The following is a 27,500-nucleotide window of genomic DNA, read 5'->3' on the forward strand; positions in this document are numbered from 1 at the left end:
AGGACCAAAAGTAAGAGTACTACTCATTGTGCAGAATGTCCCTTTTCACAAGTTCAAAATGTATAAGAAATAATTTGAAGATGCGACGCAGCCAAAATGTATATACTGCTAAAGTGGTTAATGTATGTTTTGTAGTAATAATCAAAATCTACAAAGTAACTAGTAACTAAAGTTTTCAAATAATTGGAGTAAAAGTGCAATATTTGCCTCTGAGATGTGGTGGAATGGAAGTAAAAGTACTGGAAATACTCAAGTAAAGTACAAATACCTCAAAATTGTATAGTACTTAAAGTAAATGTACTTTCCTCCACTGCCCTTGAGCTCTCCCACCCAGCGAAGCGATGTTTTCAAGTATTGGCTCTCTACAAAACCCGGCCATGATCTCTTGCTTTTCATTTGCGGGAGTCAAAGAAAGGGATCACAAAAGAGAAAGAAATGGAATGCCAAACATATTCACCAAACCCATTTCTGAACTTGAACTGGAACATTGACTTGGTTAGAATGTGTGCACATCTTGCCTAATGCTCAGGGCGAGTTTTGTTCAACCATAAAATTATTACATAATAGACCGAAAATCTGCTTTTGCAAGATGAATGTCAAGGAAAGTTTTGTCAGAAGATCTTACATAATACACTGAAAATAAAGCTTTGGATTGCAAGACAAATATTTTCGCACTTTCGACCTGGCTTTGAACAGAAGGTGTTTGATTACCAGCGCCAAAATAATTATTTGTTCTCACCAGTGCTTAACGAATTAATTGACACTTGAGATTTAGGTTGCACTGTAGATTAAAATGTTCACAGCTTTCAGCCTGGATAAAAATGTTGACATAAACACACACTTGTGTGTTACTCAGGCATTAAGACGCACCCCCTCGCTCCGAAACAGTGTCACCCTTCAGGAGACTTGTACCCACATTGCCAGTCTTCCTGCTAAAGCAAGCCATTGTATAAATAAGCGTAGGCATTTTTCTACATCCCCCGTCTGTCTGTCTGTCTGTCTGTCTGTCTGTTTGAAGTACAGCTAGGCTGTAATTATTCACTTAGCGTCAGCGGCTCTCTTGGCACTTTTACCGCCTGTTTTCTCCCCAGCTGGAGACCAACCTCGGTGTACTCTGCAGGCCCGCTGCCCGCCACATTTATCCTGGCACACGTTATGCCTGCTCGCATGGCACCGCAACATTGGAGCCCGGCCCAAAACTCAACCTTTTGGGCCGGGGTGGGGGGGCAATTGAGGAACTCGTCTCGTTGGCGCTGGTGCGGAGGAGAGGAGGCATCCAAAACCAGTTGTGACGTTTCGCAGTATAATAGGTGTGCAAAGGTCATAGCGTTGACGTGGTGCAAAAGGATGATGCCTTGTACACACAGGATGACCCTCCTTTCCACACAGGTGTGTGTTCTGTCTGTGAGTCGTTTATTCCGTTAATTTCTATGGGACCCGGCATGGCCTCTGATGTGTGTGAAACTCCCTTTTTTCCCTGTACGGAATTTAAACTTTTTCTGGGTTGTGGATAGACTGCATTGGCATTGTGTACCAGGAAACGAGCAGAAGACACTATTTCATTCAATTCACACTTGACTGTAATGACATATTTTATTTATAGAGCACTTTTCAGGTACTCAATTGCAATTTACATTATTAAAACTTATGTCGATTCATCCGTATAATGAATGCATTACAGACACATGCAAGGCTACCCACACACGCAGTGCAGATTACCCCGATTTATACTGTGCTACATTTCGGTGTTGTGCGCCATGCTATTTTTGGCCCACGACACCAGCGCACCAAGTCAGACCAGCACTGCAGGAATTTGAGATTAGGAAGTAGTACCATGCTTAATTTTATATTGTTATATTTTTATATATGTTTGCATATGAGGAGATAAGCGCTAGACCCACATGTATGCAAGCATACATTGCATATGCAAATACACATGTGTTCATATGCGCGTGCGCACATACACATAGTTTGGATGCTGAGGTGCCACCTAAACCCAGAGGTGACAGTAGATCAGATCAGATTACATCTGAGACAGAAGGGGAAAAAATGCATTCAAGTTCAGGAGGAAGTGAATGACAGTGTGGCTACCACGGCAGTTGAGTTGCTGTGGTGACCATTGCCGTCATGACGCTTTTTTGCTGGTGACGATGACCCATTTTTGAACTTGACGTATGTATATTGAAAATGTGTGTGTGTGTGTGTGTGTGGTGGGGGGGGGGGGATTGTTCTTCTTGTTTCCAGTAGGGCCGAGAGAGATATTTCAACAGAGTTTCCTTGTCCAAATCTGAGAGCCTTTGTGATAATGGCTCTCAGTAGACAGAGGGGCACTTTGACTGGACTGACAGGAAGTCGGTTAGAACTGAATGACACATACATACACCCACTCTTTCATGCACACACACACACACACACACACACACACACGCACTCACACACGGCGTGCATGCGTATACATCCTAATTTTGCCGTTAAGGTTGGCCAGAATGGAAAGCCGTTATTTCCGTCTCCAAGTTAGTTAATGGTTATCATGAAAGCCTCCCTCCCTCCTCTCCACTCATTTCTAAAAAGGCAGATATTTAATGTTTCATAAGCAGACGTTTAAAAGCCACCTCACACCTCACATGGTCTTTGTAAATCGCAGTGACAGGGATTGAACCTGCATAGTTCATGTTACAGACTTGAAGGGGGGGGGGGGGGGGGGGGGGGGGGCTGCTATCTCCTAGGTCTTTGGAGTCTCCTAATAACCCCCACTTCAATTAGGGATGTTTTCCTTGAACCAGCAGTTCACCCATGCTGTTAGTGGAATATCTCTCCCATGTGACTGCTGCCCACCCACACATTCCCTCCTCTGTTTCAGTTTTAGGTTTGATTTATTCTTTGTTTCGTACTCGTGTCGTGTGCCAGAAATAGCCGGTCTTCAATGACGTCACAACGCGGAAGCAAAGCGTTGCCAGGCGACGGGAACTGGCAAATATAATACGGGTTATTCTGGATGCATTATAACCTAATAACTCGTCCAATGTCGTCCTAGGTGAACTGTGACTTTTTCTAAAAATCGTCCAATGTCGTCTTTAGCAGAGAAAGAGTTAGGCTCATTCGAATATTTCTCCCATTCTGAATACGTTTCTGTGGATATATGCATCGGTAAAACAATGCCCCCAGCCATGCCCTTACAGTCACCAAGGTGATTTAACAGCCTAATGTCACCTCCATGAGAAGGCTTCATCAATTTTAACTGTCGGATGGAAAATGTCAGACAGCTCGTTGGTCTCCCACGCTCTCTCTCATGTCCACCTCATATCTCTTAACGGCTAGACTTAAAGGTTGAGTTTGGAAGTTGAAGGCGACTGTCTCGTGACTTGTAAACCTCACAAAGATAATTAACTGATGGCTTTTAATTGAAGTGCTCTCTGTGGAACATAACTCGACTGTAGAGAGATTTGTGAGCAAGGCTGTTTTAAGTTTCAGGACGTCTCATCCTCCCTTTTTATCAATGCAGATGTTTGGACAGTAGAGATGAAATAATGCTGAAGACAGACTAAATGTTTTTAATGTTTCATATAATTGGTACTTAAACAGACAAAAAATGTAATATCCGAGGGCACTCCACGGAGTGCACATCTCTGCCAGGCTGGGTTGCCTATAAGTCATACTGCAGGTTGCAGCCATTAGGAACCAAGGAAGCTGTGGGTGGAAAAATGACCAATGCCCACGTTGCGGCACAAAGCACATATATGCTGTTGTTTCCTGCCATTTCTATTGATTACAATTTTACAATTTAGGCATTTAGCAGACGCTCTTAATCCAGAGCGACTTACATTTAAGCAAGAACAAAAGCATGGGAATACATCACATAAAAGCATTTATCATGAAACATGCGTAAGCTAAGATGACTTAGTTGTTGCTTGCTAACCTACTGTATGGAAAAAAACTTTTTTTTCCCCTTTCTTGTGTCATTGTAAGTGCTCATACATACAGTACTACACACATTTCTCCCCTCTTATGCTCCTTGTTCTTTCCTTTAAATGCATACAGCATAAAAGACTAATCTACCATCGTAGACATTTCTGGGAAGCCAATGCTGCATTGATGAGTTTCGGCAAACTGCCCTATCGATTCCCATAAATCCCTCTGTTCTCTCTCTCTCTCTCTCTCGCACGTTCTCTTTGGCGGTACGTACGGCTCCCCGCTATAGTGTTCTGAGCACCCAAGGCCCCCAATCCATCAATGCGATTGAGTGGCTGATCGATATGTTTTGTATCAGAGAACCAGTTTCCCTCTCCACTCGTCTTGAAATATTAAGCACCACTTTTATAGGCCTTTAATCAGATATTCAATATGCTGCCGTCCTGCAGGGTCAGGTGGGGACTGTCGGTGGTGGAAAAGTAACTAAGTACATATACTTAAGTACTGTACAATTTTGAGGTATTTGTACTTTTCTTGAGTAATTTATATTTCCAATACATTTACATCTACTCCACTACATCTCAGAGACAACTATTGTACTTTTAATCCACCACAATTATTTGAAAACCTTAGTTACTAGTTACTTCATTATTATTACAAAACATACATTAACCATTTCAGCCTTAAATACATTTCGGCAATTAAAAAATAGCAGATCTACAAGCTCATACAATGCATCGCGATGGACTTTTACTTGCAATAGAGTATTTTCATATTGCCACATATTTATACTTCTACTTACAGTAACTAAAACATTGGAGTACTTTTCCCACCACTGGTTGTCATGCTATTTGAGGGTTGCTGTGGACATGGATATGCCCAGGCGTGATTAGCTGTCTTCGGCTGCCCTTGTGTATACAGATCCCAAGTATAGGAAATCATTTGTGTGATCACATCATGTACGTATGAAATTACATATGTGCCTGTAGAGGAGCACTATATGACAACAGTCATTATGCAATTTTCACCTACTACGTACAATAGAAAGTATCTACACATTTTCTGTGTGTGTGGTAAATGGTTCATTTATATAGCGCTTTTTTTCCAAGGCACTTTACATAGATTGTGCATTACATTCACCTATTCACACACACATGCATGCACCATTGCACCGATGACAGAGGCAGCCAATGTATGAATGAATGAACCATTGTAAAGTGCTTTGAGCACTTGGAAAAGCGCTATAAAAATGCAATTCATTAAATGCAAGGCACCATCCAGCACATCAGAAGCAATTAGGGGTTCAGTGTCTTGCTCAGGGACACTTCAACACTAACTCTGGGGGAGCCTGGGTTTGAACTGGGAACCTTGCAGTTGCCACCCGACCACTCTACCCCTGAGCCACTGTGTGTGTGTGTGTGTGTGTGTGTGTGTGTGTGTGTGTGTGTGTGTGTGTGTGTGTGTGTGTGTGTGTGTGGTATATATACTGTGGCTGGCAGGAGATAGACAGATACTGTAGGTAGATAATGGATAGCTACTATAGATAGATAGATAGATAGATAGATAGATATTTGATTGATTTGCAGAGATATTGATGATATCAGGGACCATTTATGGGGATTTATACAATAGATACTTTCGTTTAGAAGAATGCCCGATCCGACCTTGAGCGTGGCGAGTTTTTAAGCCGAGGGGTTCACGCTCGGTGGAAGACGGACGCTTTACGAGATGTGCAGGGGACACACAACACGCACATGCATGCCATGCATGCAGAGATTCTGTGCATTCTGTGCGCGTATGGACGAAGTGGACAAAAGCGTGAAGGACAGAAGAACCAACACTAAGGGCGAGAGATTAAGTGGGAATTGGATGGGGGAAAGAGAGGGAGGAGAGAGAGAGAGAGAGAGAGAGAGAGAGAGAGAGAGAGAGAGAGAGAGAGAGAGAGAGGGATCAAGATGAGAGAGGGAGGGTGGGCCATGCCAAACGCCCAGTGTCAGCAGAAAACCGGCCTGGGGGCGTGTGTGTGTGTGTGTGTGTGTGTGTGTGTGGATGTTTTTGCGTGAGCGGCAGTAACACCTCTAAAAGTCACTGTGTCCCAAGGTGAACACCCCCATGGATACTGGTGCCCTCGTACATATACACACAGCACTAACGCACACACACACCCACACGCTCACAGTGCAGCAAACATCCAGGTCGCAACCAGCCCCTTCCCCTCATCCACTCCTTCCCCTCTGGCTCCATCAAAGGGACGGAGGTCGCTCCACCCTCCCCTCTCCTGGCCACCTGCCAGAGCCAAGCACGCAGAGCGGCTGGCCAACGTTGAAGCTGCCGAGCTTCTAGTGGTCAAAGCTGGAACTGCAGGCGGGCGTTTTTTTCTTGTTTTTTTGTGCTTGTACCATGATTAAACCCTGCGCAGCTGGGGTTTAACATCGAGCGCTAATTAGCACTTCCGTATTTTGGACACCAAATGTTGGTGTTGGTCAAATCAGAAAAATGGAACGGAAGTAGAGCGTTCTTCCGGGTGCTATAAAACGCCACTGAGCAACTTCCATTGAAATGAATAGTATGGGCATGTCCACTCTCTAGCTTATACATAACTCTATGGCCAGAGCTGTTCGTATCCCTGACGATGGTGCCTCATGTGTGATATAGTAAAGCAGTGGTGGAAAAAGTACTCAAATGTATCAATACTGCAATATAGAAATGACTCTTTTACAAGTAAAAGACTGGAATTCAAAATGTACTCGAGTAAAAGTGCAAAAGTATTGGCATCAAAATGTACTTAAAGTACCAAAAGTAGTACCCAGTATGCAGAATGTCCCGTTTCAAGTTCACAAATCTGAAGATCTGTAGATTTATCCTCTTGTACCGAGCAGATCAACAGTGTACGGGCGTATTTTTCTATTTTATTATTGATGTGCATTTGCCTACCTACGCACCTGTTCCTTAGCCTCGTTGTGCCAAAGTCATTCTCTACAGAATACCTGAAGTAGGCCTATAAAATATTATTATAGTGGTTAAACTATTCCTCATTTTGCTCGGGACCCCCATGAAGCTCTTCAGTGGCCCATGTGGACCCCAGTTTAAGATTCAGTCTCTGTTGACATGCATGACATGTATGAACACCTTGCACTTGCTTACATAAACACGTATCGAAGCATAACGACAACGTGTCCTATGCCCAAATGAAGGTCAGGTTTAATTTCAGCCTCCCGGTCTCTGGAATCACTTGTGTTTTTATATGAGTGCCTATTTATGTTTATTGATGCATGGCAGGCGAGACGCAATGGTTTTAATGCAGTAACTTTGGGTGGCAGCCATGATTTAGAACCGTCTGCTAGTGCTAACACCTGTATAGCCAGACAAACCCAGCTCCACAATTGTCTTTCTTTTCTTTTGTCATTTATGCTTTATTTCAATAGGTGAGTGTAGAGGGGGGAAATAGAGGGTAGATATGACGGGAGTCATCTCATCTCCACGTTTGACATTGGCCCATTTTGACAGTATAAGTGTTTCGATGAGATGCTGTCATTTTAAGAGAATATCCATTTCGGCACTCAAATGTGTGTTTTCAGTGTCGCAGGTTGAATAAAAAAGTTCACGCTTATCCTTTTTTTTATTACATATTGTTAGCATCATCCTTTAGGGGTTTTTGATAGCACATCCAGAATGTGAACACCTCGCAAATCATGGCACAAGCTAGGTTACTACTATAGCTACAGCACGCACATACATACAAATACAAATTAATAATGCCTGCATGTCAAACCCCATCGTTTGATGTGCTTTATCATTAAGTAAAAAAGAGCACAGCAATATGACATTCTGACTTTTGACACATACTGTAGAGATGTAATGAAGAAGAAGATTTAATTGTTTATTTATTTTCAACGATTTTGAGGTTAAAGCCTCTGCTCAGTGTCAATGAGTATTCACAAACTAATGGTAATTCACGAATTGCCTTTAGACCCCAAGGTCTGAACTCAACTAAACTCAAGGTAACACTCCAATACATTGAGTGTTACCTCACAGACTCAGTACAGTCTTGCAGCCTTCCAGTTATGCTAATGCCTGTCCTCTCCCCTGACCATCTCTATCCTCTTAACAAAGACTTTTGGACAAATGCCCTTTGGTTTATCCTTAAAATTGAAAGTGCACTTTCAAAAGTGCTCATAGCCTCATACATTATAGATCTCACACTCTCACAAAAGGTCATCCCCATTGCAGACAACCCAAAGGCAGAGTGAGTGCCTTCACCTTTTTCAAGTGCATTGTAAGACTATAGGTCTCATCCTTCCTTGATTAGTATTCAACGCTACAGGAAGTGGTGAAGAGAGATAAAGGAGATTAATTTATATTGATGTAAGTCTTATGCAAGAGCTTTTGAACGAGTCGCACCTGCTTGGGTCCAGTTCCAAAATGCCCTGGGCATCCTGCGGGGCTGCTGGACGTGTTTGGGGGGCCCATATGACACAAGGTCATACTGTAGATGGATCATTGTTCAGCAGCCCAGCGTCTAACCGAAGAAGATAAAGCTGCTGAGAGCACCGGCGTAGGGTCCATTGGGCCACGAGGGCCGTGGCCCAGTCAGTTTAGAGCTGGCCCAGTCTAACTTCGAAGAGAGGGGGGGGGGGGCGAAAAAACAAGAAAAACAACAAAAGATAGCCTACTTTGGCAGGCTGTGTGCATGCAAATTTATGTTTAGTATAGCAAACCACAGCATGCAAGCCGCCTTTGTTTTAATGGTCCCCCAAACCGTTCACACTTCACACCTATCGGCCGGGGATGCGCTACCCCCCCCCTCCCCCCTCTACGATGATAATTTGCCCAGTCAATCATTTGATCGGCCTGGCTGAGAGTAGCGAATAAAGCTCCCTGTGTCTGGGATTCATCTGGCAGGGACATCACGCAACAATCAAGCAGCAAATGCCATTTCCGACCTCTTTCTGACCTGTGCAGATTCTCACAAAGGCGAGGCAAAGTCCCACGACGTGCAGTATAGTTCTTCATAGGCATGTAAGCAAGCACAATCGGTTCTAATAATAGCTGAGTATAGAGCCGACATCATTAAGCCATTAAGACCTGGAACGCAATTGTGTCACTTTGGCGTTCAAACACATTAACCATTATTCTTTTTATTTATAGCTGTTGATAAAATAAAATAAATTTATCGTTAAGCATGGGCTCAACAACATGCTGCCAACTGGCTGCTGCTGCTTCTTCTTCCAGTGTTTCCCGCTGTCACATGGTGGCTAACCTCAGATCCCAAATGAGGCAAAATGCACAGAGTGGCCTATAGGGCAGGGGTTCTCAACGTTTTTGGCTGGGGACCCCCAGAAATGCTTTGGCCATGTCTCGCGACCCCGCCCCGCTCCCCCTCCCCACCCCCAATACAAACTGACTGCAAAAATAACCTTAATAATAGAGAAAATATATGATAAATGAATACTGAAACCAGATATAATCATTGAGGAAAGTTTATGCATGTACTATGTGTATGTGTACTATATGTAAACTCTTCATTTCCATTTTCCAGCCATTCACTTCATTTTCTTTCTTTTTAGTTTTTTGACCCTTGGGGACCCTCGAGGGGTTGCGAGTCTCGCGACACATTATTTTTTGGGCCGAACAAATAATTAGAAAAAATAAAAACGACAAAGAAATTGTTGTACCCTGCCCTTTATTAATTATTTGTCCGGCCCACTTAAGTAACAAATGTAATGTAAACAAATTAGTACTATTTCCACCACTGGCAGATTGTGAGAGCTGCTGTTTAAAAAAAGTGTATTTTTGAATGGCTCCTGGCACGACGCGCTTTTCAACTGTCAACTTAAAAATACGACATACCATACATTATACTGTGCACAGTATGAGGTGACCCACTTGTCTTGCGTGTGCTGTCAATGCATGCGACTCTCCCATATTTTGTCATAAACAAAAGCGAGTGCATTTTCCGGCAGCGGCATCAGCCGCAGAACCCCCGCAGTAGTGTTTCTCGGCGGCATCAGTCCAACACTACCCCAAACCCTTACCCTAACCCTAACCGCAAGCACGACGCAGCGCATGTCGGACCAACGCACTGCCGTGGAAGCAAGCGGCAGTCGAGTGACATAACCCCCCCAACTTCACCGGCAGATGCCGCAACTCCCCCCGGTAGCCCCGCACCCCCCGTCTAGAGTGCGGCCGCCGAACGGACCGACACATACTTAAAGTCGACTAAAATCTTATGATATTTAGTCGACTAAAACTAGACTAAAACTAAACATCTAAAAACTCAATCTAAATGTTGCTGTCAATATCAACATGGCTCCCTGTCTCCCTGTGATCCGCAGCCTCGGAGCCCAACCTGAAGCTGCGGTCCCGCCTAAAACAGAAGGTGACGGAGCGCCGCAGCAGTCCTCTGCTCCGCAGGAAAGACGGACCCATCACCACGGCCAAGAAGCGCTCCCTGGACATGGCGGGTGAGTGTACTGTAGGCCCGGCACAGTCATTACACCATCGCCTAATTGCAGTTATTTGAGATCATTGCAATAATTTTTGCATAAATCGTTTCCATGTTGAAAAATGTCCATACATTTGAAACAAAAATTGCAGAAATGGCAGATATACAACATCGTGTTGTAATCTTGTAGATCTGCTATTTCTGCTATTTTGTAAAATGTTTGGAAAGAAACAATTGTTAAAAATGATTAAATGTGTCAGTGATTTATTTGTTTATTTATGTTATTTTTAATATCTGCCCTGGGTATTCTGTGACTCCGAAGCCTAAAAGAAACGGAAATACAAATTGTGACGTTCCAATGTTCAATGCGAGAAACTTGATTAAATCGTTAATCACAATTGTTTGTGTGACAATTAATCGCCATCTCATCTCTTCTCACACTTTCTGTTAGCGTCTCCTACCTTGTAGGGCTGACCCCAAAAATTTTTTTTCTTTCTTTTTTTCTTTTTCTGATCTACAACATCACAACGCATTGCAGCATGACACGTTAAGAGCTTGTATATCTGCTACCCTTCAAAGCCTTGTGCTTGAGTGCCACAATTAATGAATCACTGAAGCTTCAAATTCGTCTCGTTTTTAGGGCTAGAAGCTTCGATTTTGAAACGATCGAAGGTCAGGATAAATGATAGAGAAGGGAAAACGAGTCAAACAATGTTGTGTTTCTGCTCCACTTTTTACATCTGGAAAGAAACTCCAACATTGTGGACTTTACGTTACCCTGGTGGAACCCTTTATCTTTGTGCTTGCTGTTGTTTTTATTGTTTATCTCGCTGGCTTTTACTCATCCATTTTTCATTGTCTGTAATCCACTTTGTAACTCCACTTTGATAAGATGCTGTATGAACGCATTTGATTATATTAGTTGCATAAGGAGGGGATTAGAGATTGATGTTTATTCTGGGACATTGGATTGACCCCAGGCCAGCAGCATGTTTTAATGGCTTCATCTCTGTGCTTTTGTGTCTGACAGAAATGGCGTGTAACAGCGCACCCGGCTCAGGTCCCAGTTCGCCCAACAACAGCTCCAGTAATATCCCCAACGAAAACGGCATCTCCATCAGCAGCCCAGGAGAGGTAATCTGCCAACAGCATACACATAATGCAATGTGTGCATGTATTACATGTACTTAAGTTGTGAGTGTACAGTTAGCTGGGGACCCCCCCAAGTTCCCCTCATGTTGAGAGCCAGTGTGTTTGAGAGATATGTAACTCCATATCTTACGTGTGTGCGTGTGTGCGTGTGTGTGTGTGTGTGTGTGTGTGTGTGTGTGTGTGTGTGTGTGTGTGTGTGTGCGTGTGTGCGTGCGTGCGTGCGTGCGATTACTCTTGCTTCTCCAGGCCTCCTTGCTCCAGAGGTTGGCTGTGAGGGAAGGTTCAATGAGCCACCTGTCACTCTACACCTCACCCTCCCTGCCCAACATCACCCTAGGGCTCCCAGCCACGGGCCCTGCCAGCGCTGTGAGTTCACCCTCAAAAAGTCACCATCTAATCCATGGCCATTTAAAAAAGGAACTAACATTGGACATTGAGCATTGAACAGTTGCGTCCAATTTAAATAGCTGTTCACACATACACATGCATACACAACTAAGAAACGTACATGACTGAGCCACCCAGGTGATGGCGATAATACTAATCACCATAGTCTTACCGTGCATTACATGCATTTTCTTCTTGTATTTATTGAAATCATGTCATGCACATGTGTCCAGTGCATAGCCTACTGCAGGCCTGGTTGACTAGATTTAGAAGACATTCTGAAGACCCCCCTCTCCTCCCCACCCCAGGTGGTACCAGGACATCATCACCAGGACGGGGAGAGCCGTCTGCCTCTGCCGGCAGGGTTACAGCAGGGCATTCCTCTGGCCCCTCCTCCCTTCCTGGCCACCGCCGCCCACCTGCCCTCATACTTGGTGGCCTCTGCGGCCCTGGAGCGGGGGGAGGGGGTTGTGGGGGGAGGAGGAGGAGGAGGAGGAGGGGGAGGAGGAGGAGGAGGAGGGGGCACGCAGGCGGCTCACAGCCCCCTCCTCCAGCACATGGTGCTGCTGGAGCAGGCCCACAATCCGCTGGGTGAGTGTGTGTGATCCTGTGGCTTGAAAACAAGGGCTCGCTTTGAAACTCCTCAGCTGTCGTATGCTTTTCTTTTTGTTGTTGTTGTTCTCTTCTGCACGCCCCCATGACGCATGAGTTCTGTGTTGATCATGCACCGTGAAAATTCTCAGTGTTTGGAAAAGAAAGGGGGATATTTTCTGGCCCCTGAGGGAAGGCAAATTGCACACACAATAACTCTTCTACTTCTGGGCTGCTTCCTACTTCCTTCACAGGTGTTACAGATGATACTAATTAAGGCTATGTTCCATTTAGTGTACAGTGGTTCTAAATGGACCTGTAAGGATCCATTTTGGTTCCATGTGTAAACTCTCAGAGTTACACACCCGTACTGGGCCATTTAATTTGGAACCCACTCAAGGACACTTTGAGGCCCACTGGTGTTTCCAGTGAGCCAACATGCAAAATAGCAGCACCCTGACTCTGTTTGACAAGAATGGAACAGGGCCTTCATAAACCCCCCCAGTCCTACAAGCAGTCATTCCCGGCCTCTAAAGCTAAGTGTAATGAGTTTGCATGCTTTTTTGATAACAAAATCTTTAACATTAGAGCTGATATTATGAATGGTGCTGCTGCTAGCGCAAACCTTCAAACAGCAGCTAATGGTCCCAGGGTAGATCTCTCCAGGGGGAGCCTATTATGGTTCTGCACAATTGATGAAGACGAACTCCGCAAAACCATTTCACAGATGACATCATCCTCCTGTTCATTGGATACAATTCCCACCACCTTTCTCAAAGAGGTCTTAGACAGTGTGATTGGAGATATCCTTAAAATTGTAAACCGCTCTCTACAATCAGGCGTCTTCCCAGACTCACTGAAGACTGCCGTAGTTAGGCCCCTACTCAAGAAACACAATCTTGATCCCTCTGTTTTGGGTAACTATCGACCCATTTCAAATCTACCCTTTCTGGGCAAGGTTTTAGAAAAATGCATCTCTCATCAATTGGATGTATTTCTACAGAACAATAATGTGCACAACAAATTCCAATCTGGCTTTAGGAAAGGGCACAGCACAGAAACAGCACAAAAGTAATGAATGATCTTAGGGTGTCTGCTGACAAGAAACATGTATCCGTTCTCTTACTTCTAGATTTAACGGCTGCATTTGACACGATTGATCATTCAATTTTAATACAGCGTTTGGAGCACTGGATAGGCCTGTCTGGTACGGCCCTGTCCTGGTTCACCTCCTACCTATCAAACAGAAGTTACTTTGTCAATCTAGCCGAGTTTGACTCAGACAAACACGACATCAGTTCTGGTATTCCACAGGGCTCGATTCTGGTGCCGTGTCATTAGTCAGAAGGTTCATTGTTCCGAAATTACTATCCCTATCTCTAACCTAAACCTAACCGCAAGCACGGGAGCAAACCTAAACCTAACCGCAAGCACGGGAGCAGTGCATGTTCGGACTAACGGGACTTCGGATCTATGGGTAGTTCCCTCGATTCTTGGTCCTCTGCTTTTCTCCTTGTACATACTGCCATTGGGCGAACTCATTACCAATCACGGAGTCAATTTTCATTTCTATGCTTATGATACCCAACTATATCTCTCTGTGGCCCCAGATGATCCCTGTGCTTTAGACCCACTGTTGACCTGTCTGTCTAGCATCAAATGTTGGATGAGTGAGAACTTTCTCAAGCTAAATGAGGATAAGACAGAAGTTCTCATAATCGGTTCTAGCGAGCAGAAAGAATCAATAATAAGCAGACTTGGCAACCTGACTGTAGAAAGTAACAGTACAGTAAAGAACCTGGGGGTTATTATTGATTCTGAATTTAATTTTAATTCACACATTAATCATGTTACCAAGATTGCCTTTTTTCACCTTAAAAATATTGCACGAATCAGAGCCTATTTGTCCTTGGACGATGCTAAAACGCTAATCCACGCCTTTGTTTTTTCTCGGCTTGACTACTGCAATGCACTCTTTTCAGGACTGCCTAAGAAAACAACTGACAGATTACAACTTGTCCAAAATGCAGCAGCTAGAGTTTTAACTAGAACTAAGATGAGAGAACATATTACCCCAGTTTTGGCATCACTGGCTTCCGGTTGTTTTTAGGATTGATTTTAAAATTATTTTACTTGTCTATAAAGCTCTCAATGGTCTCGCACCTTCCTACCTACATGACTGCCTGCCTAAATATGTCCCAAACCGGCCCCTAAGGTCTTCCACTGCTGACCTGCTCGCTTTGCCTAAAAAAATGGCAACAAAAAAATACGGGGAAGCAGCTTTTTGCTTCTACGGGCCGTCGGCATGGAACAAGCTCCCACTGTACCTTCGTCAGGCAGCCTCTGTAGACATTTTTAAAGCTCAGCTCAAGACCCACCTCTACAACATTGCTTTTAAGTGATCTTTTATTTATTTTTTATTATTCATGTTCTCACTGTATTTTATTACTGCTTGTTTCTTTTAATGTCGTTGCCTTGCTTTATCTGTTCTTATCTTTGTACCACTGCCTTCTCCTGATTTGACACTGCGCTATTGTATTTTAACTGCATGCCTGTTTTAATGCTGTTTTGTTTTGCTTTTGTTTTTATTATCTTTTCTGCCCTGTAAAGCACTTTGAGCTACATTTATGTATGAAAGGTGCTATATAAATAAAGTTTATTATTATTATTATTATTATTATTATTATTCATTAGTATCATCGGTAACACCTGTGAAGAATGTAGGGAACGGGACGCCAAGTTCTTTCCAAAATGGTGTGTGTGCATAGAGCCCATTGCTTTTGCAGTATTACCCAGCTGTTGGCTGTTGAGATTAGCACATGGTGGGGAAGTGTCGGGTTTAAAACTCATTCGCCGCCATCTAGTGGCTGAACTTTTACTCGAGAACTGCCAACCATTAATTTCAATGGAGAACCATCTTATTTTGAAAGCCATTTTACTCGGAAAACGGAAGTTTGAGGAATGTGTCCTGTCCTGTGAATGTTATTTAATTCACCCAAAACATCTAAAACGCAGCCTGCAGGGAAAATAAATACGAGATAAATGGATTCTAAATAATCCGTTCCCATAGACAGCATACCGGTAGGCTACGCCAGCTGACTTTTCTCTTCTGGGTTTTTCCTGTTTTCCGAGGCAACTGGAGTGATGCAGGCACGTGCAGGACAGATCATACGTTATGACACGTAATCAATAAAAAAGACGCCAAAAGACGATCTTGACAGTGGTTGCGTTAAGTAACTTCAACCTAGGGTGACCTTAACGATTCCTCAGACTCTCTACCTATTCATCTACAGCCGCCCCATATTTATTACCCATTACACTCTCAAGAGTGAACGCTCAGGGTTTGTACATTGCACTGTGCTGTGCGTGGGCCGTGGGGGCCCGGCTGGATCGGCCGTTAAACCTTTTCAGAGACTGTTTAGTGGAGTGGCTTTTCAGTTTACTTTACTTTTCCTCTTCGTTTCTGTGTCGTTTTGAATCATTTCCATTAGATCCAAACCCAATTACCCAACAGTCAATAATGACCGTGTTGTCTGTCTGTCTGTCTGTCTGTCTGTCTGTCTGTCTGTCTGTCTGTCTGTCTGTCTGTCTGTCTGTCTGTCTGTCTGTCTGTCTCTGTCTGTCTGTCTGTCTGTCTGTCTGTCTGTCTGTCTGTCTGTCTGTCTGTCTGTCTGTCTGTCTGTCTGTCTGTCTGTCTGTCTGTCTGTCTGTCTGTCTGTCTGTCTGTCTGTCTGTCTGTCTGACTCACTCACTCACTCACTCACTCACTCACTCACTCACTCACTCACTCACTCACACTCTCTCTCTCTCTCTCTCTCTCTCTCTCTCTCTCTCTCTCTCTCTCTCTCTCTCTCTCTCCGTGCCCTCTGTCAGCGGGCCTGGGCGGCCTGGCCCTGACGTCGCCCTCCGTCTCCAAGCTGGCCCGGGGCCACCGTCCCCTGGGCAGGACCCAGTCAGCCCCGCTGCCCCAGGGCCAGCAGCAGTGTGGTGGCATGCAGGCCCAGGCCCTGCAGCAGCTGGTCGTACAGCAACAGCATCAGCAGTTCCTGGAGAAACACAAGCAACAGTTCCAGCAGCAGCAGCAGCACATCATCAACAAGGTACTGTACAAGGACAGAGGACTCTGTGTGTGTGTGTGTGTGTGTGTGTGTGTGTGTGTGTGTGTGTGTGTGTGCGCGCGCCGGCTTGTGCGGCCTGTGTGCGCATCAGCATGTGTGAGTATAATAGTCGAACCCGCGGCACACTGCCAGGCTGGATTACCAGCCAAGGTGCCTGGACCTCTGAGCCATGGCCCAGGCCGAGGGGGTACATTCTAACAGTCCGACTGGCAATTGGCCGACAACACCGTCGCTCCCGGCATGCGCTGCCACTTACAACTAACCAGTGGCTCCCGACATGCGTGGCAGCATGGCAGGTTAAAACTAACCTGTGGCAGGTTAAAACTAACCCGTGGCTCCTGACATGCGTGGCAGGTTACAACATGGCAGGTTAAAACTAACCTGTGGCTTTCTGTGAGGTTAGGTTTAGGGTTGGGTTTTGGGTAGGGTGTCGGACTCACAACTGTAAGACTGTTAGTTTATTTTCCTCCAGACTGTTTTTCCGACTATCCTTGGGATTGTGGTTGGGTGGGATAGGGGATTGAGTTTTATTTTTATATTTTATATATCTGTTTAATATTTGCCCGTGGGCTTGTCACAAAAAACTTGAATAAAAAGATTTTGAAAAGAAAGAAAGAAAGGACTGTTAGTACGTCGGACCAAACAAATGCACCCGTTTGAGAGTGTGTGTGTGCGTGTGCGTGTGCATGTGCGCGCGCGTATGTGTGTGTGTGTGAGAGAGAGTGCGCGTGTATGTGTGATTAGCAAGTGTTCTAGCGAGTCTCAGCCATGTGATGTTTCTGTTTCTGCTTCTACCTGTTGCCGTGGCAACCGCACTCTGGAGGAAGCTGCCTCCTTATATGGCCACACAGGAAACATTACGTGTATGTGTGTGTGTGTGTGTGTGTGTGTGTGTGTACGGCCGTACGCTCGTGAGAAATTCTCAAAAGGATTTAAGCTTTATTATCCTACTGTATGTTGTGTTGTGATCTTTCTCTCCACCCATTAAAATCTGGCGTATTCTTTTAATTCAGTGAGTATACAAATAGAACCATCCATTTGAAGACTCTTAGTGAACCATGATTTTAAACTTTAGCTGTTGGAAAAATAGCATATCTACAAGCTTGTAGATCTGCAATTTTAGAAGAATCGTAAAAACGTGTGCAAATCTTTGAATATATTTTCTTTCACAGCAAATGTTTTAAACTCGTATCTTTGCTTCCGGGAGGTCCCAACATATTTTCAGATGGGGGTCGGCGGCCAAATACATATAATTTTTGGGGTCCTTGACATGAAATAGTTTGAGCGCCAATGATATAGAAACTTGTAGAATCAGGTCCTCAGGTTAAATGAACACAGGATTCCAGTATTCAGGTTGTGGTCTCTTGAGTTTTCTATAATAACAAGTTTAAATTGTTATCGTCCATGGCAACAGCGTGTTTGTTTTGGCTACATATATTCATTAGTTCTTATTTATACTTTTATATTATGACGATGATGATTATTATTACATGTACCACTTGATTACTCTTGATGCTTTTGTGTTCGCTGTACTGTGATCAAGTAGGGTGTTAATTTAAAAAGAGATAAGGGGTTTCTGCCCGACAGCAACATACAACTATTTATGAGTTTGAATTGCAGTGTACAGTATACAGAGAGTGCATTGTAATCAAGTTATGGATATTATCTTTTTAGTAGCTACTGTATATTGCTCCTAACAAGACAGACGTGTCGCTGGCACGTACACGTGCAAGTGCACACACGCGCACACACACACACACACACACACACACACACACACACACACACACACACACACACACACACACACACACACACACACACGCACACGCGCACACACACACACACACACACACACTATCTCTCTAGATCTCTCTCTCTCTCTCTTACTATGACTGGCAAATGCATGATAGAGGTGCTGATGGCATTATCAGAATTCTGATTCAGTGTTAATGTTAATTTTGATGTATATTTTCACACTTTCAGCTCACACTCTTGCATGGTTTATACTTCATGTGTCACCCAATAAAATAGCCGATCTACAAGTTCACGACAACATGAACACGTGGAACTGTCGTATACCGAAGTCAAAACCGGGCTTTACTCGGGGCAACCTGTGCTAATCCCATTATCATAGCTTAAAGGGATATTTCACTTTTGTTTCCTGTCATTTTATCGTCTAATCAGGCTTTTGTGAACACTTTTGTTATGTTGAATTAGTTTACAAAAAAACATAAAAGAAAATATGGAGAAAAATATGTTGACATGGTTTCTGCCCGACAACAAGGAATAGTAATAATTAATAAATGGACGTACTTTCGGCAGTCTGCACCAGAAATGTGCCAGCTGATCGTGATCGGTCCAGTGGTTTACGGTTAGATTAGCTTTGGACACACAGACACACACACCGGGCCCCTCTTATAGGCGGCTAGACACGCCGAGCCACGGCGTAAAATTAAAGTTGACTTTGGGATTAAAAACAAAGCTTAGTGAATGCTAAATGGCCGCGGCAGTAGAGTGGTGCATGGTGTGATTCACTGTGAGATTAGTTTGGCTACACAATCTGCTGTAATCCTCTGAACGTGTCTGTGTGTGAGTGATAATGCCAGCACTGCACTAAAAATCCTTGATAATTCTTTACTTATGTTGTACAGCTTTAGTCAAACAATACTAACTTAGTGGATTATAGTGCGTATTCTAAATACTGTGAATAAAAAATCTCCTAAAATCCTAACTCTGAGAGTGTCTAAATGGAACCAAATGGCCGCTTATGGGGACCGTACTTATACACTCTCACAGTTAAATTAATTTAGTGTTGTCATGAGGGAATATGAGTCATTAAAAAAAAATATATATATATATATATATATATCCTACTTGTGTGCTACTATCCTACTCCTATAAAGTATTTAAATAGTACCTGTTCCTCTATGGTTTTCACGTTTACTGTTGTTGTGGACCACTGAGCCATGGCCCAGGCCCATGAAATCAGTCTTAACAGTCGGTGACAACCATGCGCGGTTGTCAGTATTATAAGCCTCCAAATGAATGCATAGCATGATATGCCATTTCATAACGCTAATTAGGAACATTGCGTTACAGTGCGTGTTATATTAGCATTTACCATATAAATAAGGGATAATGGTTAATTTCATTGAAATGTTGTGATGCTATGTTATAAGAGTGACGGCCAAGGAATCACAAAGAATTTAATCAGCTATTTTCCGTGTACTGCATGGCATGCAACAAAGTATGAATCTGAATCAGGCTTCGGGTTTGATAGATTGAGACATGTGTGAACTTGTTTTTTTTAATGCATAAGTAAAAGTCCGGAACATTAATTAAATTCTAAAAGTAGGCTATACAAATAGGTCATTATGAGTCCATTTTTACAGTCATTTTCTTTCTTAGTGAAATTAACTTTCCAGATTTCCCTGCGTTATTAAACTGCAGCCCTATATGTTTTGCGTCCCCTCACTTGACCTGCTGTGTTGCATGCTTCATTCTTCCTTTCTTAGCTCACATTTTTTTGAGTGGATTAAATAATGAGACGGGGGGGGGGGGGGGGGGTCCCATCCCATCCCATCCCATCCCATCCCATCCCATTCCATCCCAGCAGCATGGAATTTGGCCTCAGCAAGCAGAATAGTTGGCGACGGAGCACGACTTCAAACTCGACTTAAAACATCTAACAATCTGAAGCTGCTGCTGCCTCAGATTACTTACCAGCACAGTGAAATCTCCGTAGTGAGTTTAACCACTTAAACCCTGTAGTCTTAATGAAACAGACATGAGTTACAACTGCACTCAGACCACATCTACACCAAATCTCTTCGCCAAAACTATCCGATCTACAAGCTCAAAACGAGACGAGATGCAACGCGCTTTGAGTTTATAGATCTGTTATTGTTGCTGAACATTCTCCCCAGAACTGTATCCCCCCTTCTCTGCTCCCTCCATTGGCTCCCGGTCGCTGCCCGCACAGAGTACAAAACTCTGATGCTGGCATTCAAAGAAACCAAAGGTATGGCACACCCATATCATGCAAGTCTGATCGAACCCTACAAATCCTCCCGCACACTCAGATCATCCAACGCATGGAAGTGCTCCACACGTCCCAAAATATTATCTCTTCTGGCTCCAAAGCTTTGGATCGCACCTCCATTGCGATCAGAACTGCAGACTCACTCCCAATCTTCTGCCGTAGTCTACTCTGAAAACCCACCTCTTCAGACTCCATCTTAGCCCGTAGCACTTGCCCTAGCCCCGGCGACCTTACAGGTGTATGCAAAGGCTCAACTCATGTAACGTAGATAGAATTTTATGTAGAAACAATTGTAAACAGGCTCAAGTGGTTAATTAACTCATGAGAGGCCAGTTTTACATCTTAAAGCGCTGTTTCCCAAACAGTCGGACAGTACCCATTTTTGGGTCACAGTCTCACAGACCAATTTTGGACACAAGTACAAGCTTCTGTAGCTTTAGTGCGGTGGCTCTCAGATGAATGGACCCCCATCTGAAAATAGTTTGTGCCAGATACGACAATACGACATGTGTGTTATTAACAACAATATTCCACTACATTTTCCGGTTTTATAGCACATCCCCTGTGAGTCCCTGTGTCATTTTGGTGGGAGTGTAGGGGGCAGACCAGACACTCATGTACAGTAGGCCTACCTGTATGTGAAACGGTTACTGTAGAAAAACATGCCTTTTGTTTTGCATTGAAAAGGTTACACAGTATGACTTTAAAAGGCAGTACAAGTCTTAGACCCTCTCTTCTCTCTGTCCTCTGGCCGTTTCAACAGGTTTGTTTAGTGTCTGCATCTCTCACGCTTCAGGTCCCAGCCACTATTTCCTCTGGAAAGGGGAGGGAGGGAGAAAGAGGGGAGAGAGGTAGAGAGAAAGAGAGAATCACAGTAAAAATCCTCAGTGTTTAATTTAAATTGTGAGGTCTAATTTAGGGTAAATCTTTACACTCCAAGAATTAAATTAACACTTGAGTTTTCGTATGTGTGTGTGTGTGTGTGTGTGTGTGTGTGTGTGTGTGTGTGTGTGTGTGTGTGTGTGTGCGTGTGCGTGTGCATGTGCATGTGCGTGTGTGTGTGTGTGCGTGTGCGACTGTGCGTGTGTACGTGTGTGTGCGTGGTGGGGGGTGTTATGAGTGTTAAAGAAGAGCTTGTTTGGAGAAGAGGAACAGGGATGAGGCAAGAGCCTGCTCTCTGACGTCAATGCACCGTTCCCTGGGAGATGTGCCAGCCAGACCCCTGTGTGCGTGCGTGTGCGTGTGTCTATACATGTGCAAGCGTGTGTGTGTGTGTGTGTGTGTGTGTGTGTGTGTGTGTGTGTGTGTGTGTGTATACATGTGCAAGCGTGCGTGTGTGTGTGTCTATACATGTGCAAGCGTGTGTGTGTGTGTGTGCGTGTGCGTGTGTGTTCCATCTGCAAATAGTCGTCCACCCCACTGATGACCTTAGACACTAAGGTTGAGGGCTGGAGGGGGAAGTGTGTGCATGTGCGCACAGGGGTGCATGTGTGTGTTTTGCTCTTGTCATTGCCCTAGCGACAGAGACAGCCCCAGCTGCCATAACAAGATCCCAACATTGCCCCCCCTCCCTCCTCCTCAAATACTTTTCTTTTCTTTTTTTTCCTCTCCCTCTCTCCTTCCCTCTCTTTTCTCCTTTTCTAACCTTTGTTATTGCCTTGTCTCAATGTCCCGCACTCAGAAAGCACAGAGCCGTAGAAATTCACGGAAGAGCGACTTTGGTGTGTGGAAGTCGCCCAGAATAGCTCGATTTCCCCATCTGTTTTAAGTCAATGTTTGACCAAAAATACAATTCCTAGCAAACCTTATGCAGTTGACTTCCACACATCGCTATTGTAACAATCAGCCAGTTTAAGGATGAACACAAAAGTCACTTATTTTTGTGTGTGCGTGTGTCATGAATGAAGCTGCATAAAATCATAATGTGTTCAGTTGGCCAACATAATATGTTAAATATTATTATTGTTAACTTAAGTGGTGTATGCTGTGCTGTGTGTGACTCATAGGTGGTCTGTTAATAATGCTCCTTACAAAAGTAGCAGAGGTATAATGGAAAATAAACTAATTAAGATTTTTACTCACGCATCAATGTCCATAATCCGTCTCTTGTCTACTTTTGCTGCACTGGCATTGTACAGTACTAACATCTCCTATGTACACATACACATTTAGACAAAGTTAAAGGACCACTTCACCACTTTTCAACCTATCTTCATATAATAGGTCCTCACTAATAATCATGAAAAAATGGCACGATTCTTTTCTACTCAGTCTGTGTCTCATAGGAGAGCTGTGGGCAGTTTAGAAACCGTCTTCCAGTGACATCATCATTAGGCAGATTTTTTGTTAAACAAGATCTTTTGACAATAATATTTAGATTTTCATTATTGTGAGAACGATGGCTTCCATTTTTGCATTGCAACTTTTCAGGACTAGAAAGCCTGCAGTTTTTATTAGCTTGTATTCCCCATCGATGTCACTGGAAGACGATTTCTCAACTGCCCACAGTCCTCCTATGAGACACAGACCGAGTAGAAAAAAATTGCATTTTTTTTATGATTATTAGTGAGGACCTATTATATGAAGATAGGTTGAAAAGTGGTGAAGTGGTCCTTTAAGGACAGTTGTGTTGTTCTCACATGGTCAGACTCACCGTCTTACAACAGAGGCTTTGAATCACATGTTGGCATTCCCGGGTTTTGCCAGAGATACAGTTCAGGGTGAAGTGATAATTGATTGAAAACGTTATTAACATTTTGCAGAATCGGTACAGTTCAAGGAAAGTACAAGTCAATACAAAATCTACTAAGAGGGTAAAAGCGGGAAAAAGCACTAAGACAAAACATTTAAAGACATACAAATATACACTTCTAAAGAAATCATCATATACACGGTTAGGAAAAAAGGAAAATGTGTACAGTATAGAAATAAAGAAATGAAATTAATTAATAAGGGGACCCATACAAATGTGTCTGTGGGGTCCCCCCGAACCCCGACCCAGTGTTTGGGGAAACCGTGTTCTACACATGGTATCCAAAACCAGCATCCAGCATCCAAGGAGTTAACCGCTCTCTCTCTCTCTCTCTCTCTCTCTCTCTCTCTCTCTCTCTCTCTCTCTCTCTCTCTCTCTCTCTCTCTCTCTCTCTCTCTCTCTCTCTTGCCTCTCCCCGTCCAGATGATGTCCAAGCCCGGCGGCGACCAGGCTGCGGTGGCGGGCTCCGGGGGGCCCGGGTTGCCAGGCAGGCAGCACCAGAGCCACCCCGAGGAGACGGAGGAGGAGCTCCGGGAGCACCAGGGGCTCTCGTCGTCGTCGTCCAACTCCTCCAACACGTCCGTCCAGGATGCGGCTGCAGCTCCTCTGCGCGGCGGCGGGGGGCTGCTCATCAAGCAGGAGCCCCCCGACCCCCAGCAGGAGCACGATGAGCGGGAGCAGAGGGTCATGCAGCAGGTGGAGCAGCAGCAGGAGCACCTCTTCAGACAGGTAGGGGGGTGTTGGGATTGGCATGGCCAGACTAATATCACTGCTTAGACATTAGTGTGGAACTTTGGTGTGGAAGACTTATTTCCAAGGGACGGTTACGTCACAGCAACAAAAAAAGTCTCACTGTGAATAGTGGACTCCTATTGCTCACCCTCACCCGCAACACTGGGGTGAGCGAAATGTAATTCAAACTGAGGAGTACCAGACCAATTTCCCCAGGGATCTCTTTTTTTCTCTTATTTTCCAAAAATGTACCAGAAATAGCGGCAATAGTTGATCTACAACATGTTGTAAGCTTAATAACAGCAGTACGCTGTTATTTCCATTTTAAAAATGTTTGCAAATGTATGGACCTTTTTCAACATGGAAGTGACAATTATGCAAAAAGAATTGCGATTTTCTCATATAATTGCGATTCGGCGATTATGTAATGATTGTGACAGGCCTACTAGCAGTGACAGATGGAGTTGGTGACAGCCTGCAACACTCCGCACCATACTGTACATTCTGTCTGTCTGTCTGTCTGTCTGTCTGTCTGTCTGTCTGTCTGTCTGTCTGTCTGTCTGTCTGTCTGTCTGTCTGTCTGCCCGCCCGAGTGGCCCGCTGCTCCACACACTATTTTAGCTCTGAGTCACGAGAGAAGACACCCATGCCACAGATACATGTAGGCGCTCTTTCTGTCTCTCTCTCTCTCTCTCTCTCTCTCCCTGTCTGTCTGTCTCTCTCTCTCCCAGTCCGTCTCTCTCTGTCTCTCAGTCTCCCTCACTTCCATTCCTCCTGCTGTACTTCATCCATAGCACTATGTCAGTGTGCTATGGATTGTTTTACTTCTTTCTCTGAATGGCTAAAGGCAGCCTAGCCGCCTCCACAACGGTGTCAGAGATGAGAGCTATATGCTGACAAGTTACGAGCCGCGCACACACACACACACACACACACACACACACACACACACACACACACACACAAATATCCTATCTAAATTACACATACAGTAACATGAAAATAAATTCTGTCTCTCTCTCTCTCTCTCTCTCTCTCTCTCTCGCTCTGTCTCTCTCGCTCTGTCTCTCTCTCTCTCTCTCTCTCTCTCTCTCTCTCTCTCTCTCTCTCTCACACACACACACACATTTTGTTTATGTCACCCCTCTCTTTCATTCTTTCCCACATAAACACAAGCATGCCACCCCCCTCCCCCCCTGGTCGGTCCATGTACAAATCAAAGACACAGCCAACCTCCAATCAGGACCTCCTTGTGACTCATGGTGTCAACAAAAACAACATCAGGTGTATTTGGGATGTTAGCAAAGACAATATGGTAACACTCTTGAATGTTTATACACTGCTGCACTGGATGGCACATATTTTCGAACTGCATCAGACACTAGGTCAACAATACGGTTGTGGCGAGCAATATACACATTTTCGTATGCACTACATCAATTTGTTACTGTATGTGTGCGATGGATTCTAGGGGTTGTTCAGAATCATGATGGTTTATACAGAGTGGAGTGTGGATTGATACCAGATTGACGAATTGTACTTGGTTGGTAATACTTGCAGTCTTGCTTTGATGGTGAATTTTAAAACATCCTCCTCAATAACAGCATTTTTGTACATAACAGAGTGATCAGCTGAATCAACACAGGCCAACTTTCCCTGCAGGCGACGTCCACGGCAATGTTGTTTGGCTTCAGTCGGTTTTGTACTAAACAGAACCCTTCTAGCCGTCTCTTCCTGTATAGTCTAGCTTCCACTACCACGCTGGAGTCTGTAATTTATCCATCTGAGATGGGCATTAGGAGCATGGATATTTTCGTAGTTTCACACACACACACACACACACCCTCACACACACACACACACACACACACACACACACACACACACACACACACACACACACACACACAACACACACAAACACACACACACACACACACACACACACACACACACACACACACACACACACACACACAAACAGCCAGGACACCATGTCCTCTCCTTGCTTGCCAATGTCGACTGGCTGCTCATCCAAATCCAATCAGGTAGGCCTCTCCACTCCCTCCTCTCCCTGTAGCCATGGTGCTCAGACTCTTTTGACAGACACATCCATTAGGATGGAACGGAAGGAAGAAGTCGCTGACACAACTCTGTCACGTGGTGTGTTTTACCCTTAGGGGATTTTGAGATGCGCACAAAAGTTAAAAAAAATATTCTCAACTTTTCAGCAGAAGGCTTTGTTTCTCTTTTGATGTCGATGTAGATGTGGTAGGAGCTATTTGATATTAGACTCGAGGCGTAATGATGGCTTCAATACTTTTTTTCGCCCATGATTCATTATTTGAATCTGGTCCGCTCTGCAACGCACCACAGTGTTGCACAATGCAGCCCTTTTGAAGCGTGTGTACCACCGTGTAATAATTACCCCCCCAGAGTTAGACTTGACTATGTAGCTGTGCTCTTTATGTCATTTCGGTGACATTTCCCCTCAAGTATGTGCTCAATTACAAACTTCTTAAGTTCATAGAACAATTTGGAAGAATTGTTAAAAAGTTATTATTATTACGGTACTGCGAATAAAAGGAGCGGTTATGTTATCTCCCACTAACCCGGCCGGGGATCGAACCCCAGCCGGGGCATACCAAAGACTCTGAAAAAGCAGGGCGGATACTCTAACCACAAGGCCAGTGAGTTTGGTTAGGAGCAGTGAAGGCTGTTGTTGCTCTGTGTACAAGCTTATGGTTAGGCGCACTGTATTTGCGACAACACCTAATCTATCTTTTGTCTTTCGCTCGTTATAGCCCTGCAGTGTTTATTGCTGGCTGTCCTGAGAATTGGGAGGTATTGTCATTGGAGCCCTCCCTCCCTCAGAAGCAGGGGGCTGTAGGAGGTATTGTCATTGGAGCCCTCCCTCCCTCAGCAGCAGGGGGCTGTAGTTCAACTCCATTTGGGAACATAAAACATTCGCCATCATAACGGCGCTGTGGTGCATGTTGTTTTGTTGTTGTTAGGTTTATTTGGGGCATTTTGTGATTTTGAGCAGTGGGAGAGAGAGGGGCACCTGAGTGCCTCGGGTTGGACCTGAACCGGGGTCAGCTGTGAGAAGGGCTATTGCCTTGTTTTTAGTGGTTGAAAAGGTACTCAAATGTTTTACTTAAGTACAAGTATCAATACTGCAATATATAAATACTCTGTTACAAGTAAAAGTCTGTAAAGTCCAAAATGTACTTGAGTAAAATTACAAATCAAAACGTATAAAAATGTTTTGAAAATAGCAGATCTCAACTCAACATTGTACTTAAGTAAATGTTACTTTCCACCACTGGAAAGTGCGGGAGTGGGAAAGCAAAGTGGGAGAGAGAGGGG

At 44.2% G+C, this 27,500-nt stretch overlaps 1 protein-coding gene across 1 annotated transcript in view; it reads left to right on the forward strand.

Moving 5' to 3' along the window:
- hdac4 (histone deacetylase 4) overlaps positions 1–27,500 on the forward strand; it is a gene marked incomplete at its 5' end in the record, with an annotated part of 136,698 nt that overhangs the window by 48,654 nt on the left and 60,544 nt on the right. Inside the window, 7 exons of the mRNA XM_083776737.1 lie at positions 10,245–10,373; positions 11,385–11,488; positions 11,753–11,872; positions 12,202–12,339; positions 12,373–12,484; positions 16,358–16,584; positions 23,823–24,128. Of these exons, the coding sequence (XP_083632863.1) occupies positions 10,245–10,373; positions 11,385–11,488; positions 11,753–11,872; positions 12,202–12,339; positions 12,373–12,484; positions 16,358–16,584; positions 23,823–24,128 (1,136 nt within the window). The remainder of the gene's footprint in view (positions 1–10,244; positions 10,374–11,384; positions 11,489–11,752; positions 11,873–12,201; positions 12,340–12,372; positions 12,485–16,357; positions 16,585–23,822; positions 24,129–27,500) is intronic.

Source organism: Protomyctophum parallelum, assembly GCF_964188405.1.
Source record: "Protomyctophum parallelum genome assembly, chromosome: 11".
NCBI classification, from domain to species: Eukaryota; Metazoa; Chordata; class Actinopteri; order Myctophiformes; family Myctophidae; genus Protomyctophum; species Protomyctophum parallelum.